At 40.5% G+C, this 19,104-nt stretch overlaps 1 protein-coding gene across 2 annotated transcripts in view; it reads right to left on the bottom strand.

The window, feature by feature from the left end:
* The window catches only part of LOC116806985 (zinc finger SWIM domain-containing protein 6), a 294,044-nt gene that overhangs the window by 128,285 nt on the left and 146,655 nt on the right, over positions 1-19,104 (bottom strand). For both annotated transcript variants that reach the window (XM_032744790.3, XM_072923078.1), the window contains exons 3-4: positions 10,915-11,063; positions 10,238-10,388 (exon numbers count right to left, since the gene is read on the bottom strand). In XM_032744790.3, the coding sequence (XP_032600681.1) occupies positions 10,238-10,388; positions 10,915-11,063 (300 nt within the window). The remainder of the gene's footprint in view (positions 1-10,237; positions 10,389-10,914; positions 11,064-19,104) is intronic.

Here is a 19,104-nt window from a genome sequence, read left to right as displayed (position 1 = left end):
GTAGGTGCTACAATTAAGGCTTAGTTTAGGGTTGACAAATATAATGATTCCTTTGTGGCACATGAAAAGCAATTGAAAGTTGTTTTGCATTACAGCTTTAAAAATATTGGCATTTTTCTCATTTAATTTGTCCCTTAGCTTTTGCTAAGATGACATTTAAATTGCAGTAAAGGGCAAATGGAGCTTTTAGTTTAAATGTAATCCCCACATTTAAATGATCTGTAATGGCTGTTCAAGTGGGAACACTATTGTTTCACTGTCGGTTGGTCACATATGACATTTGTATTCAGGTCCTGTATTATCCATGTAGCTAAAGGGCTTCCAATTTCATTTCACAACCAGAAGCTTGCAGAAAACACCAATTAGCTTGCAGATGCCATTTGCCAACAAAACTCAGCTTCTTCTCAAAGTCTGGCATTTGGCAGTGCTCAGCGTTTAATTGCAAAGCAGAGGCTTGCAGTAATCATCATCCCTGGTCTAAGCACAAAGTCAATTTTTCCCTTTTATTAAGAAATTTTTTTCATTTTCATAGAGAACAAGAAACTTTTACTTAATTTTTGCTGGATGACTATTAATGAATTACTGCTTTACCAAGATTGCATGGGCCCTTTTCCCCCCTCTAGAGTACAAAGAAGGTTAACTGACTGACCCAATTTGACTTCTACTGAAGTCCACACAATTTACCATAAACTTCAGCAGAAACTCTGATCAGAGCCCAGTGTGTCCTTCCAGTACTCTTGGCCAATGCCCAATGTCAGGCAGGAAGCATCAGTTAAGTTCTAATGAAAGGCTCAACTGACTCAGTCAAGGAGCAAAGCTGAAGTTATTTAAGTAAGTTTAAAAACCTATGCCAAAATAGAACTGAGAGTGGCCATATATGCCTAGACTTTGGTAGACAGCATAGCAGTGCAAGCAAGATAGTCTTTATTAAGCAGAATCTATATTTACACACTTTACTGGTCCTAAAAATCTCTATAACTACAATGCTACCCATCTGTGAAATAAATGAGAACTTTTTTTTTTTTTAAGATTCGCATATGCCACTCCAAATTACTCTGAACAGATAATACAAAAAATTGAATTTGCAAAGGCCTAGTCCACTCCCTTTATTGATGTTTTTCCAACATCTTAGAAGATGACAAGATAGGAAACCAACATTATTTTAGAACATAGTGATACCATCGCCCCCTTAAACCCAATGTCTGAGTTCTCTGCCACTACTAGCATAGATCAAGGGTCATAAGAGACATCCTGCTCTTCCTTCTATCATTTGCTATCCTAACTAACTCTGGTGTCCCTAAAAACTTCCTTCAACTTTTGCACATTCACATGCATGTTTCACCTTAATAAAGAAATGTGTTTAACTAGAATGAAACTCGAAACTCAAAATCCTGGCCAAAACATGGCAGCAGCTTCTAATTTTCACACAAGGTAGGATTTGAGTTGGAAAGATTCATCCAATTAACAGAAATTTTCAGGGAACTTGTTAAGCACCAGTGGAAGGAAGCACTTGTGTGGGGAAGAAATGGACAGGTTAGCAACATAAACACAAGCTGGAGGTGGAAGAACCAAGTTAATTTCTACCCTTAGCCTACTGCACACCTGAAGTGATTGAAATGCATTTGCAATTGAAACCAGGGTTTCAATATTTTGATATGGTTAGAGGGGGAAGAGCAGTTCAGGACTGAAACAACAAGGTTGGCCTCAGATTGCAAATACCTCAGCTGAGATAGTGTTGAGGCTGGAGGTTGCACTGCAGCTTTTTGGAAGTGTCAACTACAATACTGATTAAACAGAGGCAAACTAATAAATTAGATTAATCTAAAGTATTACTTATTTGATGCTTCAGGCAGAGAGATTCCACTTTCAGATAGGTTCTGTCAAGAAAATGACAGTATGGAACTGATGAAACAAGAAGAAGAGCCACTAAAAATTAAACAAAAGCTTATTTATTGTCAGCATGTGATAAGACTGCTACAGGTAACAGATGGACAAGGCATTTCTACCTCTCCCACCACCTACCAACTCAACCCACATAAACAGTGGCAATGAAGCATAAAATGCTATGGTTTTCATTATGACGGGATACAATTTTCCTGTGTACATGTCCAACTTGGCAAAAAGCATTATTCCCCAGAAAACCAAGGTATCCTAAAAATTACATACTAAAAGGATTTATATGCTTGAAGGCAAAGTAATTATATCTACACTCTGACAGAAGTTTGCCTACTCTGACAATAAGGCTTTCCATCACAAAATTCTATTATATAAACCACAGACAGCTAGTGTTTTATTAGTCTAATGCTTCATTTTGAATGAACATAATTTATGCTAAACAGCTTATACCCAGTCTTAGCCCCACCAGACAACATGCAATCAATCATTCTCATCTTTAACCTTTGACAGTGGAAAACTTGAATTTTGCTTTTGACTTTTCCTTTCTAAATGAAGCATGTTATTCTTGCTTGGATTTAATTTAATTTAGTGTGCTAAATGATAAGATTTTTACAGTGTTTTTTTAAGTCAGTGAAGAATTGATGAGTCTGGTTGAGAAAAACATGAGCTGGATCATTTGCTAATCTTGCACCTGACTTGAGCAAGGCCTAGCAACTCAAGGATATCTGGAGTGAAGTGAAGGCATCGCAACCCAATGCTGTTTCAGTGAGACACAGAAAAGTACCCACAACTCTATACTAGCCAATAGTTGCAGTCCCTTCACTGCAAAAACCCCAGCCTCACTGAAGAGATAAGAATGTGCACAAAGACCCTCTGATGAAGGTCAGACAGCCTTCACTGCTGCCTTAGCATGTGGAGGAGGACCAAAGTGTTTATTGTACCTCTCTTGCCAACTATCAATTCTGACCAAAGGTAACCCTCATTAAGCCTCATTTACATATTATCTTTCATATCCCTTGGAATGCAAATGAGGACCAGCATGAGACATGTAATACATGTATGACTGACATCACCAAACACCACCTATAACATGTGATTTTTCTATCCCATGGGGATGGGGCAAAAATTTATAGTATGCGACCAGACCTGTAGTACTGGACTGGTAAAATGCATTATTTGTTCATCTGTGCTCATGCAGGTTCCTATTGAACTCAATCAAACTTATAGAGCCAAATTGGTTCTAATAAGAAATTAAGCCCAGCTGCACCCAGCCCCTCTGACCTCTGAGGACCAGCTGGAATGGGAGAGGTTTTATTTACTGCTAAATTCCTATACTCTTAATGCAACACCATCCAATAATGAATTTCATTAACTAGTGTTGCCTTGAACAAACAAGTTTCATTTTAACAGCTTCAAAGTTTGTTATCTCCAGTCTGTTGATTATTATCTCATTTGTCTCTATTATTAGGACCAGGTAACTATACTGATGTCACCTACATCTGCAAAATCACTCACAGAATAGGAAGTAGGAAAACAGAGAAGTGGGCTTCTCTTGAATTTTTCTCCATCTCCTCTCTCCTTCATACAGTTCTTTGAATACTCTTAGAAAACCAGTTCCAGCATGTATTTAAATTTAAACTCTAAATGGAGTCCTGCAACCTGTATCTCTAATTTAGAACAGTATTAGACTGCTTTATAGAAGTGTGAGAGACTGAAATGTTATGGTTAATGGCTTAAAAATTGTTATGGAGGACTTTTTGCCCATTATGGCAAAACTGTATAAAAAAGCTGTGACCACTAAAGCCCACCCCTCCCTGAATATGCCTCCTGACACGAACTCTGGACTGAGTTAAGCCTTGCCTAAGGGAACTTGAGATAAGACAAAGATGACAGTACTGTCCAATTATTTCGGGTCCAGGGAGAAGTAAACAAGGCTGAGGGAGAAGAATGTATCCACAAGAAAGCCAAACCCAGATGCTGTCCTGAAATCAGCTCTGGCTGAGATTGGGGGGCAGGGAAGGGGGCATAGTCCACAGACTCCTCTGCTGAGGCCAGGTTTGCACACACTACCCCCCCCCCCCCCCCCAACCAAGCAGAGAGGAGGGGAGTTTTTGAGTGTGTGGCATAGCCTCTGGTCAGGGGGAATTAACACTCATCCTCCCTTACACAAACCGTCTCAGTTGTAAAACACTCCCACCTCCGGAAGGCCTTATACACACAGGACATTCATGTGAGAGGCAGCTGAGGAGATGTCATAAACCACCAAAGACACCCGAAGCGCCCCCTCCCCAGACTCATTCCTGAGGCCTTCCATCAGAGGACTGCATGGGATGCAAAGTGATGCAACAGATCCAGAGTCTGTTGCAAGAGAGTGTCAAACTTGCCTCCCCACCAGGGGAGGTACCTGGGCATTCTCATCTAGGCCAAACATATATTAATACATTGAACTCTATGTTTTGCTGGACCCTCACCACTGAGAAGACCAGAAAAAGAGGATCAATGGGACTCCATCGGGATGCATGGAGTGGTGAGGTTTTCTACTTAATATGTCGCCTTCACTGTCTCTCCCTCCCCACCACCTCTTTTTCTATTTCTTTCTCTCTCTGTCTCCCTCACATTTACTGTTAAATAAAATCCATACTATTGGCTTTGGCATATGGTCTCATTTGCACCTTTATTCGGGCAGAGGCCTTTAATAATTTTAATAACCTTATTGTAACAACAAGACAAGCGCACACTGACAAGAGACCTCTGAGATGAGAAACACTGCCCCAGGAGTTTTGTAGATCTAGTGAAGACTAGAAGCAGTAAGACTGGTTATAGGAGGAAAGGTAGTTCAAATAAATAAAATTGAATTAGAAAAGCCAAGAAAGCAGCTTCAAAGAAGCTGCCTAGACCTGCTTAGCAATTGTTAGACAGCCCAGAAGTGATCAGACCTGTATTATTGGGTTGGTAAATCCCACTACTTGTGCATCAGTGCTTGTGAAAGTTCTTATCGAGCTTGATCAGACTTATAGTGCTGAATTGGTTATAATCAGGAATTTAGCCCAGCTGCACCTAACCCTTCTAATCTCTGAGGACCAGCTGGAATACAAGGGGGGGTTATTTTCTGTTAAATTTTTATACCCTTAATCCAACAGAAAATTGGTGTAGTTGGTCGCATTGTCACATATAAACTGCTACAGAAATGTAAGTGTGCATCCTCACAAGCTAGGAAAGACTGGGTAAAAAGTTTTGAAAGTTATGATAATAATGTGTATTGAGCAGTGTCTATCAGAAGAGAAACTAAAAGCCAGAAAAGGGAATTATCTTTACTTGTCTATCCTATGCACAAGAAGAGGCTAAAGAATCCTTGCCATCCAAAAAAATTCCAAATGTGGTATATGCAGTGATTCAACTTGAAAACAATCTACTAAAAGCATTATTGGTCTTTGAAAAAGGAATTGGAGGACAAAAAAAGGAAATTTTCATAGACTCCCTTTTGGTGGAAACTGGAAACTTGAAAACTGAATTGCATTCAGTAGAAAAACAAGAAAAATATCTGAAAGGAAAAAAAAAATAGAACTGCTAATGAGCTGATCACCCTCTCCAAAATGGAATATGTGTGGTGAGTCTCTCTGACAAGAGGGGATTAGATTTTATCAAGTGAGGAAGAAGCGGGAAGCTATTGGAGTCCTGGCGGGAAGCTATTGGAGTCCTGGCATGTTTTTAACCACCACTCCCAGAGATCATGATTATTCTTTAACTGCACAGGTGGTATATTGGGCAGGAGGAATAGATCTGAAGGATAGGGGAGATCCACTGGTTATTAAAACTGCTCAATTCTCTGATCTCGCAGCTTCTGTGCAGAAAGCAGTTTGTATACAGACTATGTATGAGGGACAGGCTTAGAAAGTCTCCTATGTTAGTCCCTATCAATTCAGCCAGATTAACCCATCTTATTCTGGGTCTTCCAAACAGTCTGAAGACTTTTGTAGCAAACTTCAAACTTTCAGGATGAAATGCAGCAGATTCATGGCCAAAATGCCACAGTTCCTGGGCATCCAGGGGGCTGGATGTAGATGATGCATTTAGCTACCTAGAGTGAATTTGTGCAGGAAATAGTGAATTATGGATGCTGGACAGGATGGGTCAGATAACTATTGTTAAAGCTCCTGAGACTGCTTGGTGGGTATTAGCAGTACAGCGGCTCCAAGGCAAATACCCTGAAACTTCTATTGATATTCTAGTCAGACCGTGAAAAAATATGTTTGAATTTCTAATTAACACAGGGACCCAAATATCAGTGATTACAAAGGAAGCAGCAAATGTTTTGGAAATTATACCCAGTGACCATAAAAATTTTACCAGAATTGATGATATAATAAAGGAATGTCCAACAGCAAAAATTTTCATCTGGCTCCTGGGGGAAAAACAATTTACTAAGGTTGAAGTGCTTGTGGGGGCTGCCCAACGAAAACTTTTAGGATCTGATTTACTTTATGGGCAAATCTGGAAACTCCCAGATGAAACTCTGTAGAGCTTTGCAGTGGAAGGCACTGGGTTGCTGGGAATACAAATAGAATCTGAAAGAAAGTGGGATGATTCAGGCTTGGAAAATTTTATCAATTCATTATGGCCATCATACCATTGCTGCCTTCTAAATTTACTTATGTAAAACAGTACTCCCTGCCAACAGCAGCACTTATGGGGATTGATGAGGTAGTGACAGATTTGGAAAAAAAAAGAGGCATCATTAAAAAGACTCATTTGCTTTATAATTGACTGGTGTGGCCAGTAAAGAAACTGACCTGGCACTGGCATTTCACCGTATATTGACAGTTAACTGCTAATACTGCACCTCTAACTGCTGCAGTTCCAAACATTGTCTAGATAGTGACACTGCTACTGGGGGCTGCTCATGCTTAGATGGCTGCCCTCAGTGTTAAGGACATATTTTTAATTATTCCCCTCCTTGAACAGGATAAAGCACAGTTTGCCTTTACATGGAGGGGAATCCAATACACTTTCACAATGATATAAACATTCCGTCGCTATTTCTCACAATGCCTTGGCTAAGGTCTTAGTAGAGATTCCTGATATTACATGATATCATTATATTGATGACAACCTAATAGGGGGAGATGATCAAGAAAGTATAAAAGACACAATGAAAAACATTCATGAAGCACTAATTGAATTGGGATTGGAAGTTCTGGAATCAAAATGCCAAGGGTCAGCACAAGAAGTTAAATTCTTAGGAGTCTGGTGGATTAAAGGAGCCATTTTTGTTCCTATGGACACCCTGAAAAAAATGGAGCACAGGCAGAATTCATCTTTTGTAAAGAAGTTCTGGGAACTTTAGGCTACTGGCGTAAACATATTCCTAGGTTTTCTATTATTGCCCATCCCTTATACAATCTGCTCAGAAAAGGAAAATCATGGGAATGGATGGAACAGCACCCAAATGTATTAGAATTGTTAATAAGAGGGGCTGAGGCTGTTCCAACAGCTTGGCCTTATACACCTGACTGATCCAATCCATGTAGAATGGGGGTTCAGTGAGCATTGCTCTCATTGTAACCTTTGGCAAAAGGGACCACGAAGGCCAGAAAGACCACTGGAGTTTAGCTTCCATTCTTTCAATGATACTGAACTGAGATACTTGGATCTTGTTAATGCTTGCAAGCCTTCTAGTGTGAGTGATAATGGGTGGATTATACCCTCAATTTGACCTAACCTTGCCAGTTAACAACAAGATAGAGTATCTGTCCACTTTTTTTCTTAACAGAATGAATGGCATGTGGAATGAAGCAGTCATATACAGAGCTAGTGCCTGCAAGGACTAGTTGTGGTTTTGGTGATAATTTTGAAAATGAAATTAGAATAATAATGTAGGTAAAATGCTCTTTATTATTCTTACTGTCACTAGACAGAAGTTCAGGGATTGCTTGAAATCTTACATTGCAGTTAATCCAAGTTTTTGGACATACACATAACATTAGTCAAATCACCACATTTACCTTTTCTCCATCTGCCAACTCACTAGTAACTTGGGGAATTTCACTATGGGTTTGACTAAAACTTGGGAGGTTATGTGGAAAAATCACACAAATCTGACTTGGCAAACTGAGGAATGTGCCCCCTGTTGACAGAGTAAACAAATTACCCTTTGTCCCCTTAAAAAGGAAAAAACCCAGAAGTTTCTCTACTCAATTTGGTTAAAAGACACCTCGTAGGACCTTAGAGACTTCACCTCCAACTTAAGGATAGCTAATTGGACAGAAGCCAAAAAGTCCCAACTAAGCAATTCCCTAGAAAAGAAGAGAACAAAAGAAGTTAATCTCTTTTGTGAAGTGGTTTAGCAGGAGCAAGAACCTCTTGCCCTGACTTGGCTTTTCTCTGTAAAGAGCTTTTTTTATTTTTGCCTTTTATTAAAACTTTTGTTTCCAACACTGTCACAGGAGCCATCCTGCTTCTTTTATGCCCTCTGAGGTAGCTGAGCTATCAAGGGTATAATGCTTACCTCTGAGAGCTTATAAGACCAGGCTCGAAGAGACAAAAAGCATTAGGGGCACACCATGTGGCTTAGCAGTGATGGAACACAGTCTACTGACTTACTAATAGAGGGCTGGCAATGGCAACACATGCTGGTACTATTAACACTTTGCCCCCTTTGGACGAAGCAACCTCTTTCACTGGCTCTGTGGGGACAAATAAAAAGGGAATCAGAAAGCTAATGGCAACACTGGATAGCTGGAACTGTGGTGGGATGGGTACTGGAGTCAATTTTCACACCCCAGTTGACAGCATTCCAGAATTGAATGATGTTATATAATTGTACTGGACAAATATAAACATTGGCTAATGCAACTCATGGGGGACTAAAGGAATTAAATCGACAAGGAACTGTAGTGGTTCTAATCAGAAACTAAGTCAAACTGCACTCAGTCCCTCTGAGGACCAGCTGGAACAAAAAGGGCTTTATTTTCTGCAACATTTGGCTTGATTTTGGACCTTTAAAATGTACCAAGAGCATTATGGATTTGGCTTTGTTCTCCACAGTGTTTACATATTGTCCCAAGGGACGTCTTTAGTAAGTTTTGAGTTGTTTGGGGATTTTTTTTTGGTTGGGTTTTGTTTCTTTGTTTTGGGGTTTTTGTTTGGTTTTGTTGATTTGCTTTTATATGTATATATATTTATTTTAATATTTCATGCCACATAAGTCAGGAAAAGCAATATTGACCAGAACACATCTCAAGACAGATTCCTGTAAGTCTAGACTTGAAGTGCCTTTCCAGATTGAATGACAGCACACGTAACTACTCCAAGATCCATGAATCACAAGGCAATTTAATTTAGGCTGCATCTTTTCAATTTGCTTTGAGAAAGCCTCCAAGACAGCATCCAAAACTTTACTACAGCTAAGATATACACATTAATTCCTTCACTCATATACTCAGTGAATTATCTTTTAGGGAAACAAATTAGATTTACTACTGTATTAAAAATAATCGCTTTTATTTTCTATATGCTTACATACCAACTGGTTAGTGGTTTGTTGCAGTACTTTAAATCTAAGAAAACAATGCTGGTGGTTACTTAATGTTATTCTTTCCACTCACCTACCTACCTTTAAAATCTTGGTGACATTTACCTTCAAGTTGTTTTTAACGTCCCTTTCCTACCACAAATTTCTATAGATTTTGAGAACTTCTGAAGCAGCAGTTCCAAACTCTCTCAGTGAGATTCTTTAACGCTTTAAAGCAAGTGTCTTTAGACTTTAATAGTTTAAATAATTCCTTCCCCATTCTAGTATGTGTTCTTCTCTCCATAGTACATGTTATATCTGGTCACAACTGACCTTTCCTGTAAAGCAGTGTTAGTTGTTATACCCCTCTGTTACTTGATCTCCTTTCCTACTCTGTAAGGGACTTCTGCTTTCCTTTGTTGCTATTTTCTCATACTCTTTATGAATCTTTTCTTTTGCCTTCTATTTCTCTCTAGTTTTTAATCAATTTCTTCCTTAAGCTTTCCAGTTTATCTCTAGTGGCTTCTATACTTACCCTCAGCTGTGTAGCTACATTTCCATTTTTTGTTTTATTCTTTTTATAGTTCCTCAGGTACTTAAAACCTGTTACAATCATACTTGTTTCATAGTATGCTTTCTCTCCTCCAACTGTAATTGTCTCATATAGTAGATCAGAAATTCAATTTCATCCAACCTTAACTGAACAAGCAAACATGAAGAAAATTCTAACTTGCTTTACCTAGTACCACAATAAGTTTACACCCCAAATATGTAATTGTTTCTTCATTATACACATGAACACCTAAATGATTTTGAAGTCTATGCATTTACCCAGTTCATCCCAGAGTTGCCTATACTTGTCAGTCATTGCAGTTCCTTGTTGTGTCCAAAGTGATAGACGAGGGTCAGCCATGAACTGTTCTGTTATCAACGTCAACATGCGAGCTCCATTTGAATCTCTCATCTTCAGCATCTCTCGCACCTAGGAAATTATTCTTTTAATATAAACTTGAAAAAACCCCAAAACAAACCACAGTACAGACAATATGCTGAAGTGTTAAACATTCCACCTCTGTTAAATAAGAAATATAATTTATGTATTTGATGTGAAATTTTAAGTAGAAAAAAATAATCTGCCTTCCAGGTTTTATCAATTTTTAGTTTCAGTATGCCATTGCAATTCTGCAAATACACTTCTTCCACAAGTAATCCACAGGTGTATTATGCAAACTGCTGCAAGACCATGATTTTTACAGGTCTCTCCAACATTTTGAGGGTAGGAAGGAAGAGAACAGCAAAGCTGTAGACAGTTGAAATGCTCCTTCATATCCTTAAACTAATATCAAGACACACCAGATTGCATCCCATTGCATTATTAACTTGCTATCATGTTCCCAGGGCTTTGTCTTGTTTTAGAACAACAGGACTTTGAGTAAAACCTGAACAAGTACAGACTGGATGGGGGAGTGGGGGGAGAGAAAAGAGGGAAGTCCTAGAACTCAACATACCTTTGCAAAAAGCAAATTGAGTTGCTTCCCTGATCCATGGTATCCACCCTGGGAGAGAAAGAGTTTAACCTGTTCTTGGACCTGTTCCTCATCCAAATGCCAGCAGTTTTCATCATCTATGCTAGCACCTGCTGTTGGGTCAGGTGCACCTGCAAACAGCAACAAGATAAATCATTATGTTCTATATAAAGAAAAGAGGTTTGTGGGTCCAGGGCAAATGAGTACTGCAAAGGGTTTTGGATTTGTGCATTGTCCCATTTTGGATGTCTTGACTTAAAAGGTTCTTTAAAATAGACCTAAATTTCTCCTAAATAGCCTTAAGCACTTATAAATGACAATCTATGAAAAGGTATTTAAACAAACAATATTTCGTAATAAAACATTAAAATCAAGATGCATTTCTTCCTCCTGCCTCAGCAGTTATTCTAGAATGCTTTTACAAACAAAATTACACTTAGCATAATAATTTCATAAACTGCAATGTTAAAACCACTCTCCCCAGAACACCTGTGTGACTTCTGTACCTTCAGCAATCTTGCTCAGGTTTAAGTTACTGGTAATGAGCACTGCTATTGATGAACATGAGGAAAATCATTCACTTCAGTGCCTTTGAGATGTGATGGCTCTACAAAGCTAAACAAAGAATAAAGAAAATGTCCTAGGGTGACGTTATGATGTTTGTATCTCCAATCGTGTGTTCTGTTTATGTTTGATATTATGTTCTGTGCTTTCAGAACTGACTCTGAAAGTGAAGGTTTGTTTTGCCTTGTTATCAGCCGGTTCACCTCCCCCCATGGTCTGCTGTCTAGAAAAGGCTAGGGCTGGCTGGCTTTGCTTGCTTCTGCTTTTGCCTTTGCTTCCTAGTTAGTTTAGCTAAGCAGTCCAATTCTTTCCCTGGACTGTTTCTTTTCCTTTCCTCTTCCTGAATATCATCCAACCTGCTCCGGACTGGGATCTGGGAGACACCAAGGAACACCGGAAGCCTGCATTTTGTGATCTGCAGCAGCCAGTCCCAGTGCCCAGAGCAATCCCCAGACCCGGGCGACCACTCCCAGGAAAGACTTTCTGGATTTGTTCATCTCTTCAGAGTGGTGAAAGAGTTTTGTTGTCATCTGGTGTTGTTAAATTTTTTTTTTTTTTTTGGTGCTGGGGAGTGCTTTGTTCGTTGAATAAACAGGTTCTTTTCCACTTCTCTCAGAGGAAATTTTTTCCCGAACCAGGTGGGTGGGGAGGGGCCGTGGGGGTTTGTTTTCTGGGGGCTCCTTCCAGAGGGTTTTCCCCAAATTTGCCCTAAACTAGGACAGAATAAAAAATAATTCCCAAGCAAATCCAAAGTCTTTAAGCACTAAAGGCATTAACATAAATAAGTTACAGCTGTGTAAAATTGTGGTGCTCCTGAAGGAGCATTTTTACAATAGTCAACATCATCAGCACACAGTCAATTCAAAGCAATTCTACCTGAATTAGCTTAGTGCCAAATGAAGTGACTGGATTTACAACAGGCAGTGCTTTGGCCACAGGCTGTTCTAACTAAAATTTTGTAGCTGAGATCAGCCCTTATTGCCCTTTTTAAAGTCTGACAAAAATAAAACAAGCTCTTGCAGTATCTAACAATCTACATGTTTCTGAAGAAACCTGCAACTTCACTGGATATTTTTAAGAGGTATTCTAACTGAAAAGTTTGAAAAGCACTTATCTAGACTGTCAGGGGAAAAAATGGTAGTGCATCATCATACTCAGATGTAAAGCATTTTAATCATGCCCAAGACTGAAGTTAACTGTCACAGCCTGTCTGAAGCTGTACAAATTTGGCCATAATAAGTAACACAATTTGGCTAGCCTAGTTTGTTATAGCCTAGAAGTAAACAAGGCCCTAGGTGAGGCAATGATAGGTTGGATTTGAACTCAAACAGGGGACCCCAGCCAATCCCATTCAATCCAGAATGCAGACATCATTTGTCAGGGAACTGGGTGGTGCTGAAACATCGACCAATCAGTTAGTTGTTCAAGCCCAGGAATTTTGAAACCCCTATAAAAGAGGGCAACCATCAATAAATCTTGGGTGTTGTTGCATGATCTCAGTGTGTTCAGTTGTGTACCTGTCTCCAAACTGCAACCCTAACATAACAGTTAACTTGACATTTTGTTTTTGGGCTTGTCACAACTGTGTAATCTCTATCTCTGTTAGGTTTTGAGATGTTAGAAAATGAATTGCATCACACTATCACTTTTAAATCCCAGATCATATTACATTTGTAGCCAATACTAAAAGAAGGATACTGGCAGGGAAGGAAAATTACATGGTCGGATTTGTAAAAATTTGCTTTCAGAGAAGTCCTGAGAACATGAAAAGCAAAGATAGCAACAACTCTTTAGATGTATAGAAGCATTGATTGTATTGATTTAAGCCTTTATTTCAAAATTGCATCTCTGCCATCTAAGTGAATCTTTTAAGCGGTTGCATAGAATGCTAGAATCTTTATTCAATGAAAATACAACCAGAAGATTGAGAGGGTCAGAGGGATGTTTTGTCTACTAGTTGCTATGAAAGTAAAAACAAAAGTCTTTCAGCTCATCAACTTCCTCAACTGCCTTCAACATCAGAGCCTACATCTGTGAACATTGCGCTATTGTCCATATATTTTTTTTAGATTAATAATAAACTGTCTTTGAAGATGTAAAAGAACTCTTCTACCTTCCACAGGAACCATAAGACTTTCTCAGAAGACAGGAATCAAGTCCAAGACAGTACAAAACCTAAGGAATGAGAAACTTGCCCTTCTGTGAGTGCTTCCATCTTTACTATGTTAGTTTTAAGGGGGTTTAAATTCAGTCAGCTACATGTAACACATGCTGATAAATCTTCAGTTGCAAAAAACTAGATTAAAAGGGAGATCAAGCAGTGCAGTTGTTGAACAGACCCAGGTTTGCAGCATCACCTTGCAAATAGTTTAAATATTTCTTTGCTCTAAAACAGAGGAAAAACCTGTGAAAAGGAAATATATAAAAAGCACCAATATACAAAACACACATATTTATTCCCCACTTGAAAGGAGATTTCTCTTTAAATAATCTTGGTATTGTTACCTAACAAGTTATATTTCTTTAAAAATGAGTCTATGCAGTAGTGGGGGAAAATTTTGGGACCTAATCAACAAGAGGGGAGATTTAATCTGTGAAACAGATAGTGACTCTGGGTGATGTCCATGTATTAGAAAAACAATTAAAGTTAATGAAAGTTTATTAAAATTAAAGTTAGTTGTTATAGCCCTCTTTAAATTAATTAAAATTTAAATTTAAAATAATTACTATTAAAGTTAGTACTTTACATGCTTTGGGTGCTCTCAGACTTGGGAGAGGAAGTTAAAGCCTGGGAGAAAGATACATTGCTGAGAACTGGACACCAGGAATGCAGAATTTATAGACTACAAGGACATTTTGCAGAAACCAGAGATAAGGAAGAAACTAACAAAAACAATTCAGAAATTGTATTGAAACTCTCCCTATCTGGGAAAAAGACCATAAAAAGACTGAAAATGTGGACTAATTTGCATGAGAAGCAAGAAATCATTAACCAATAGAGGATAGAATTCTAATTAGTAGGAGAACTATGTAACTTGTAGCCAAGGAACAGTAATTCCTTTGTTTGCTAAAATGTATAAATAGTTAGAAGTTTTTATACTTGGTGTATATTACAGGTGGATTGATTCCCCATGTACCTCAGCGCTGAATAAAGCACTGCCAACTTTCTTACTTAACAAACTGGTGGGAGAGTTTATTTCCTGGTTTTCAGTGACAGTATGGCTACTTTTAACTTGTATTTAAAAAAGCCTAAGATTTCTCATCTACACTTCCCTATTTAGGGAAAAAACCCAAATTCTTTCCATAACTGTTTACATTTTATAAAAAAAGCTCATCATTATGTTGGTTGGTTTTTGCCTTTTTTCTTTTATATGTTCTCTGTATTCACACATATATTTGTAGCTCTGTAGCCTATTGCATTGTGAGCCATTCAGGAGCAGGAGGTGGAGCTTCCTTCTTTCCAAAGTGACTAATTATAAGAGGCCTCTGGGGAGCACGGTGAACAGGAGCAGGCAAACACAGCAGTTTTCGTAGCAGTTCACGCAGGCAGGGCAAGCAGGCAAGGTTGCAGGTTCTTGCTAGTAAGGTGAGGTGTTTTTATTGGTTGCTTGATTTTAGGCTTTTTCCTAGCAATGGTTTTAACCCGGTCGAAATCTGTGGTTGGTACAAGTCTATGTGACCAAGTGGAGCCCCCCAAAAAGGATGCGCCTGTACAGACCCATTCCTGTGTGGAGTGTTTCAGCTTATTAATGGCTCCAGGGGGTGTTGTGGAGGAGGCCTGCCTAAGGTGTGAACAGGTGAATGACCTCCTTTTGCTAGTGGCCAAGCTTAGGGAGGAAGTTGAAAGATTAAGGAGTATCAGGGATAGTAAAAGGGAAATAGACTGGTTGAGTTCAGCCCTTACATCTCTAAGGGAGGCCCACCAAGAGTCAGAGGGCTCATATGCCTCTCACTCTCAGACAATAGAGGGGCACCTGGTAGATGAAGGGGAGTGGAAATACATCCCTGCTTGGGGAGGTAATAACAAAAATCCCTTTTGCCCCCCATCCCCTAGCCAGGGGCCACTTCAGAATAGGTATGAGGCCCTGGATCTAGGGAGCCAGCCCGATTATTTAAAAGAAAATTATCTGCCCAGTGAGCTAATTATGACTCATCTAAAAAACTAATTACCACCTCTAACATCAAGAAGAAAAGAAGGGTAATCGTAGTGGGTGATTCCCTTCTGAGGGGAACAGAGGGCTCTGTATGTCGACTGGACCCATTCCAAAGGGAAGTCTGCTGCCTCCCTGGGGCCCGGGTATGAAATATCACTGAGAGACTTCCTAAGCTGATTCAGTCCTCTGATTATTACCCACTGCTGATACTCCAGTCTGGCAGTGATAAGATTGAAAAGAGGAGTGTCAAGGCGATTAAAAGGGAGTTTAGGGCACTGGGTCAAGTGGTTGATAGGACAAGTGCACAGGTAGTGTTCTGCTCAGTCCCTTTGGTGGCAGAAAAAAACTATGAAAGAAATAGGAGAACTCACATCATTAACAAGCGGCTCAAGGGTTGGAGTCATCGGCAAAATTTCGGATTCTTTGATCATGGGGCAACTTTTACAGCACCTGCTCTACTGGAACCAGACCGGATACGTCTCTCTGTTAAGTGCAGAAGGTTTTTAGCTCATGAACTGGCAGACCTTGTTGAGAGGGCTTTAAACTAGGTCTGAAGGGGGAAGGGGATGCATCTGGGCTGTCTGGAAGCAGGCCCAAGGATGGTAAGACTGTGTTAGGGGAGAAATCAGCAGCCCAGCTGAGGTGCATGTATACCAATGCACACAGCATGGGTAACAAACAGGAAGAGCTGGAGGCTATGGTGCAACAGCAGAACTATGATGTAGTCGCCATGACAGAAACGTGGTGGGATGACTCACATAGTTGGAGCACTGCACTAGATGGCTACAAGCTCTTCAGAAGAGACAGAAAAGGGAGAGGAAGTAGAGGGGTGGCCCTTTATATTAGGGAGGTTTTGGATGTCATAGGTATTGAAACTAATGACGATGAAGTTGAGTCCTTATGGGTAAGAATTAAGGAGAAGGACAACAAGGCTGACATCCTCCTGGGAGTCTGCTATCGTCCACCCAACCAGGATGAAGAGGTGGACAACTTATTCTATAAGCAACTGAACAATGTTTCAGGATCATCAGCCCTTGTTCTTGTAGGTGACTTCAACATACCAGACATCTGCTGGGAACTTAATACAACAGAAAAACAGCATTCTAGAAATTTTTTAGAGTGTGTGGAGGATAACTTTTTGTCACAACTGGTGGGCAAGCCCACTAGGGGAGGGACAATGTTAGACCTGTTCTTCACAAATAGAGATGGACTGGTGGGTGATGTGGAGGTTGGAGGCCGCTTGGGGCACAGTGATCATGAAATTATAGAATTCTTGATAATTGGTGAAACAAGGAGGAATATCAATAAGATCTCTACGTTGGACTTCCAGAGGGCAGACTTTGGCCCATTTAAGATACTTATTCAGGGAGTTCTTGGGAAACAGCCCTTGAACACAAAGGAGTCCAGGAGAGATGGGTGTGCTTCAAAGCAGAGATCTTGAGGGCGCAAGAACAGACTGTCCCTGTGTGCCGAAAGATGAGTCGACAAGGCAAATATACAGTCTGGATGAGAAATGAGGTTTTGAAAGAACTTAGAAATAAAAAAAAAAGACTGATTTCTCAGGAAGTATTTAAGGGAGCTGCTAGGGCATGTAGAAAGAAAATTAGGGAGGCCAAAGCTCAGTTTGAACTTGACTTGTCAACTTCTGTTAAAAATAATAAAAAAAAGTTTTTACAAATATATTAATAGTAAAAGGAAGGGTAGAACCGACCTCTGTTCCTTATTGGATGAGGCAGGTAACCTAGTAACTAAAGATGAGGGAAAGGCGGAAATGCTTAATGCCTTCTTCGCCTCAGTCTTTAGTGGTAAGACAGCTTGTCCTCAAGACAAATGTTCTCAGGGGTTGGTAGGTGGTGCCAGGGAGCAGAATGGTCCTCTTGTTATCCAAGAAGCAGCAGTCAGAGAACTGCTGAGACACGTGGATATTTATAATCAATGGGACCAGATGGGATCCACCCTAGGGTGATGAGGGAGCTGGCAGATGAGCTTGTGAAGCCGCTCTCCATCATTTATCAAGAGTCATGGCTCACTGGCAAGGTTCCAGATAATTGGAAACTGGCCAATGTGACACCCGTTTATAAAAAAGGTAGGAAGGAGGATCCTGGTAATTACAGGCCAGTTAGCCTGACCTCAGTACCAGGTAAGATAATGGAACAGTTCATACTGAGTGCTATCACACAGCACTTACAGGATGGCCAGGGTATCAGACCCAGTCAGCATGGGTTTATGAAGGGTAGGTCATGTCTGACCAACCTGGTCTCCTTCTATGACCCGGTGACCCATCTGGTGGATGTAGGAAAGGCTGTGGATGTTTTCTATTTAGACTTCAGCGAGGCCTTTGATACTGTCTCCCATAGCATACTCCCGGAGAAGCTGGCAGCCCACGGCTTGGACAGGAGCACTCTTCGCTGGGTTAGGAACTGTCTGGATGGCTGGGCCCAGAGAGTGGTGGTGAATGGTGTGGCATCTAGCTGGTGGCCAGTCACCAGTGGTGTCCCTCAGGGGTCTGTGCTGGGACCAGTTCTATTTAATATTTTTATAGACGACATGGATGAGGGCATCGAGTCCTTCATGAGTAAATTTGCAGATGACACTAAGCTGGGAGCTTGTGTTGATCTATTGGAAGGAATGAGGGCTCTGCAGAGAGACTTAGATTGGTTGGATAGATGGGCAGAGTCCAACAGCATGAAGTTTAATAAGTCTAAGTGACGAGTTCTACATTTTGGCCACAAAAATCCCCTACAACATTACAAGCTGGGGACAGTGTGGTTGGACAGTGTTCAGGCGGAAAGGGACCTGGGGGTGCTGGTCGACAGCCGGTTGAATATGAGCCAGCAATGTGCCTTGGTGGCCAAGAAGGCCAATAGCATCCTGGCCTGCATTAGGAATTGTGTGACCAGCAGGAGCAGGGAGATCGTTCTTCCCCTGTACTCGGCACTGGAGAGACCGCACCTTGAGTACTGTGTCCAGTTCTGGGCCACTCAGTTTAGGAAGGACATTGAGATGCTTGAGTGCGTCCAGAGGAGGGCAACAAGGCTGGTGAGGGGCTTGGAACACAAGCCCTATGAGGAACATTTGAAAGAACTGGGGTTGTTTAGCCCGGAGAAGAGGAGGCTTAGAGGCGACCTTATTGCTCTCTACAACTTCCTGAAAGTAGGTTGTAGACAGGTGGGGGTCGGCCTCTTCCATGGAGCAGCAACTGACAGAACAAGAGGACACAGTCTCAAGCTACATCAGGGAAGGTATAGGTTGGATATTAGGAAAAAAAATTTTAACAAAAGAATAATAAAGTGCTGGAATTGTCTTCCCAGGGAGGTGGTAGAATCACCATCTCTGGATGTGTTTAAAAAAAGACTGGACATGGCACTTGGTGCTATAGTCTAGTTGAGGCGTTAGGGCATAGGTTGGACTTGATCTTAGAGGTCTCTTCAAACCTCCTTATTCTGTGTGATTC

This window comes from Taeniopygia guttata, chromosome W (assembly GCF_048771995.1).
Source record: "Taeniopygia guttata chromosome W, bTaeGut7.mat, whole genome shotgun sequence".
NCBI classification, from domain to species: domain Eukaryota; kingdom Metazoa; phylum Chordata; class Aves; order Passeriformes; family Estrildidae; genus Taeniopygia; species Taeniopygia guttata.
The sequence above is the reverse complement of the archived record's forward strand: the minus strand, read 5'-3'. Positions and strand labels throughout refer to the sequence as shown.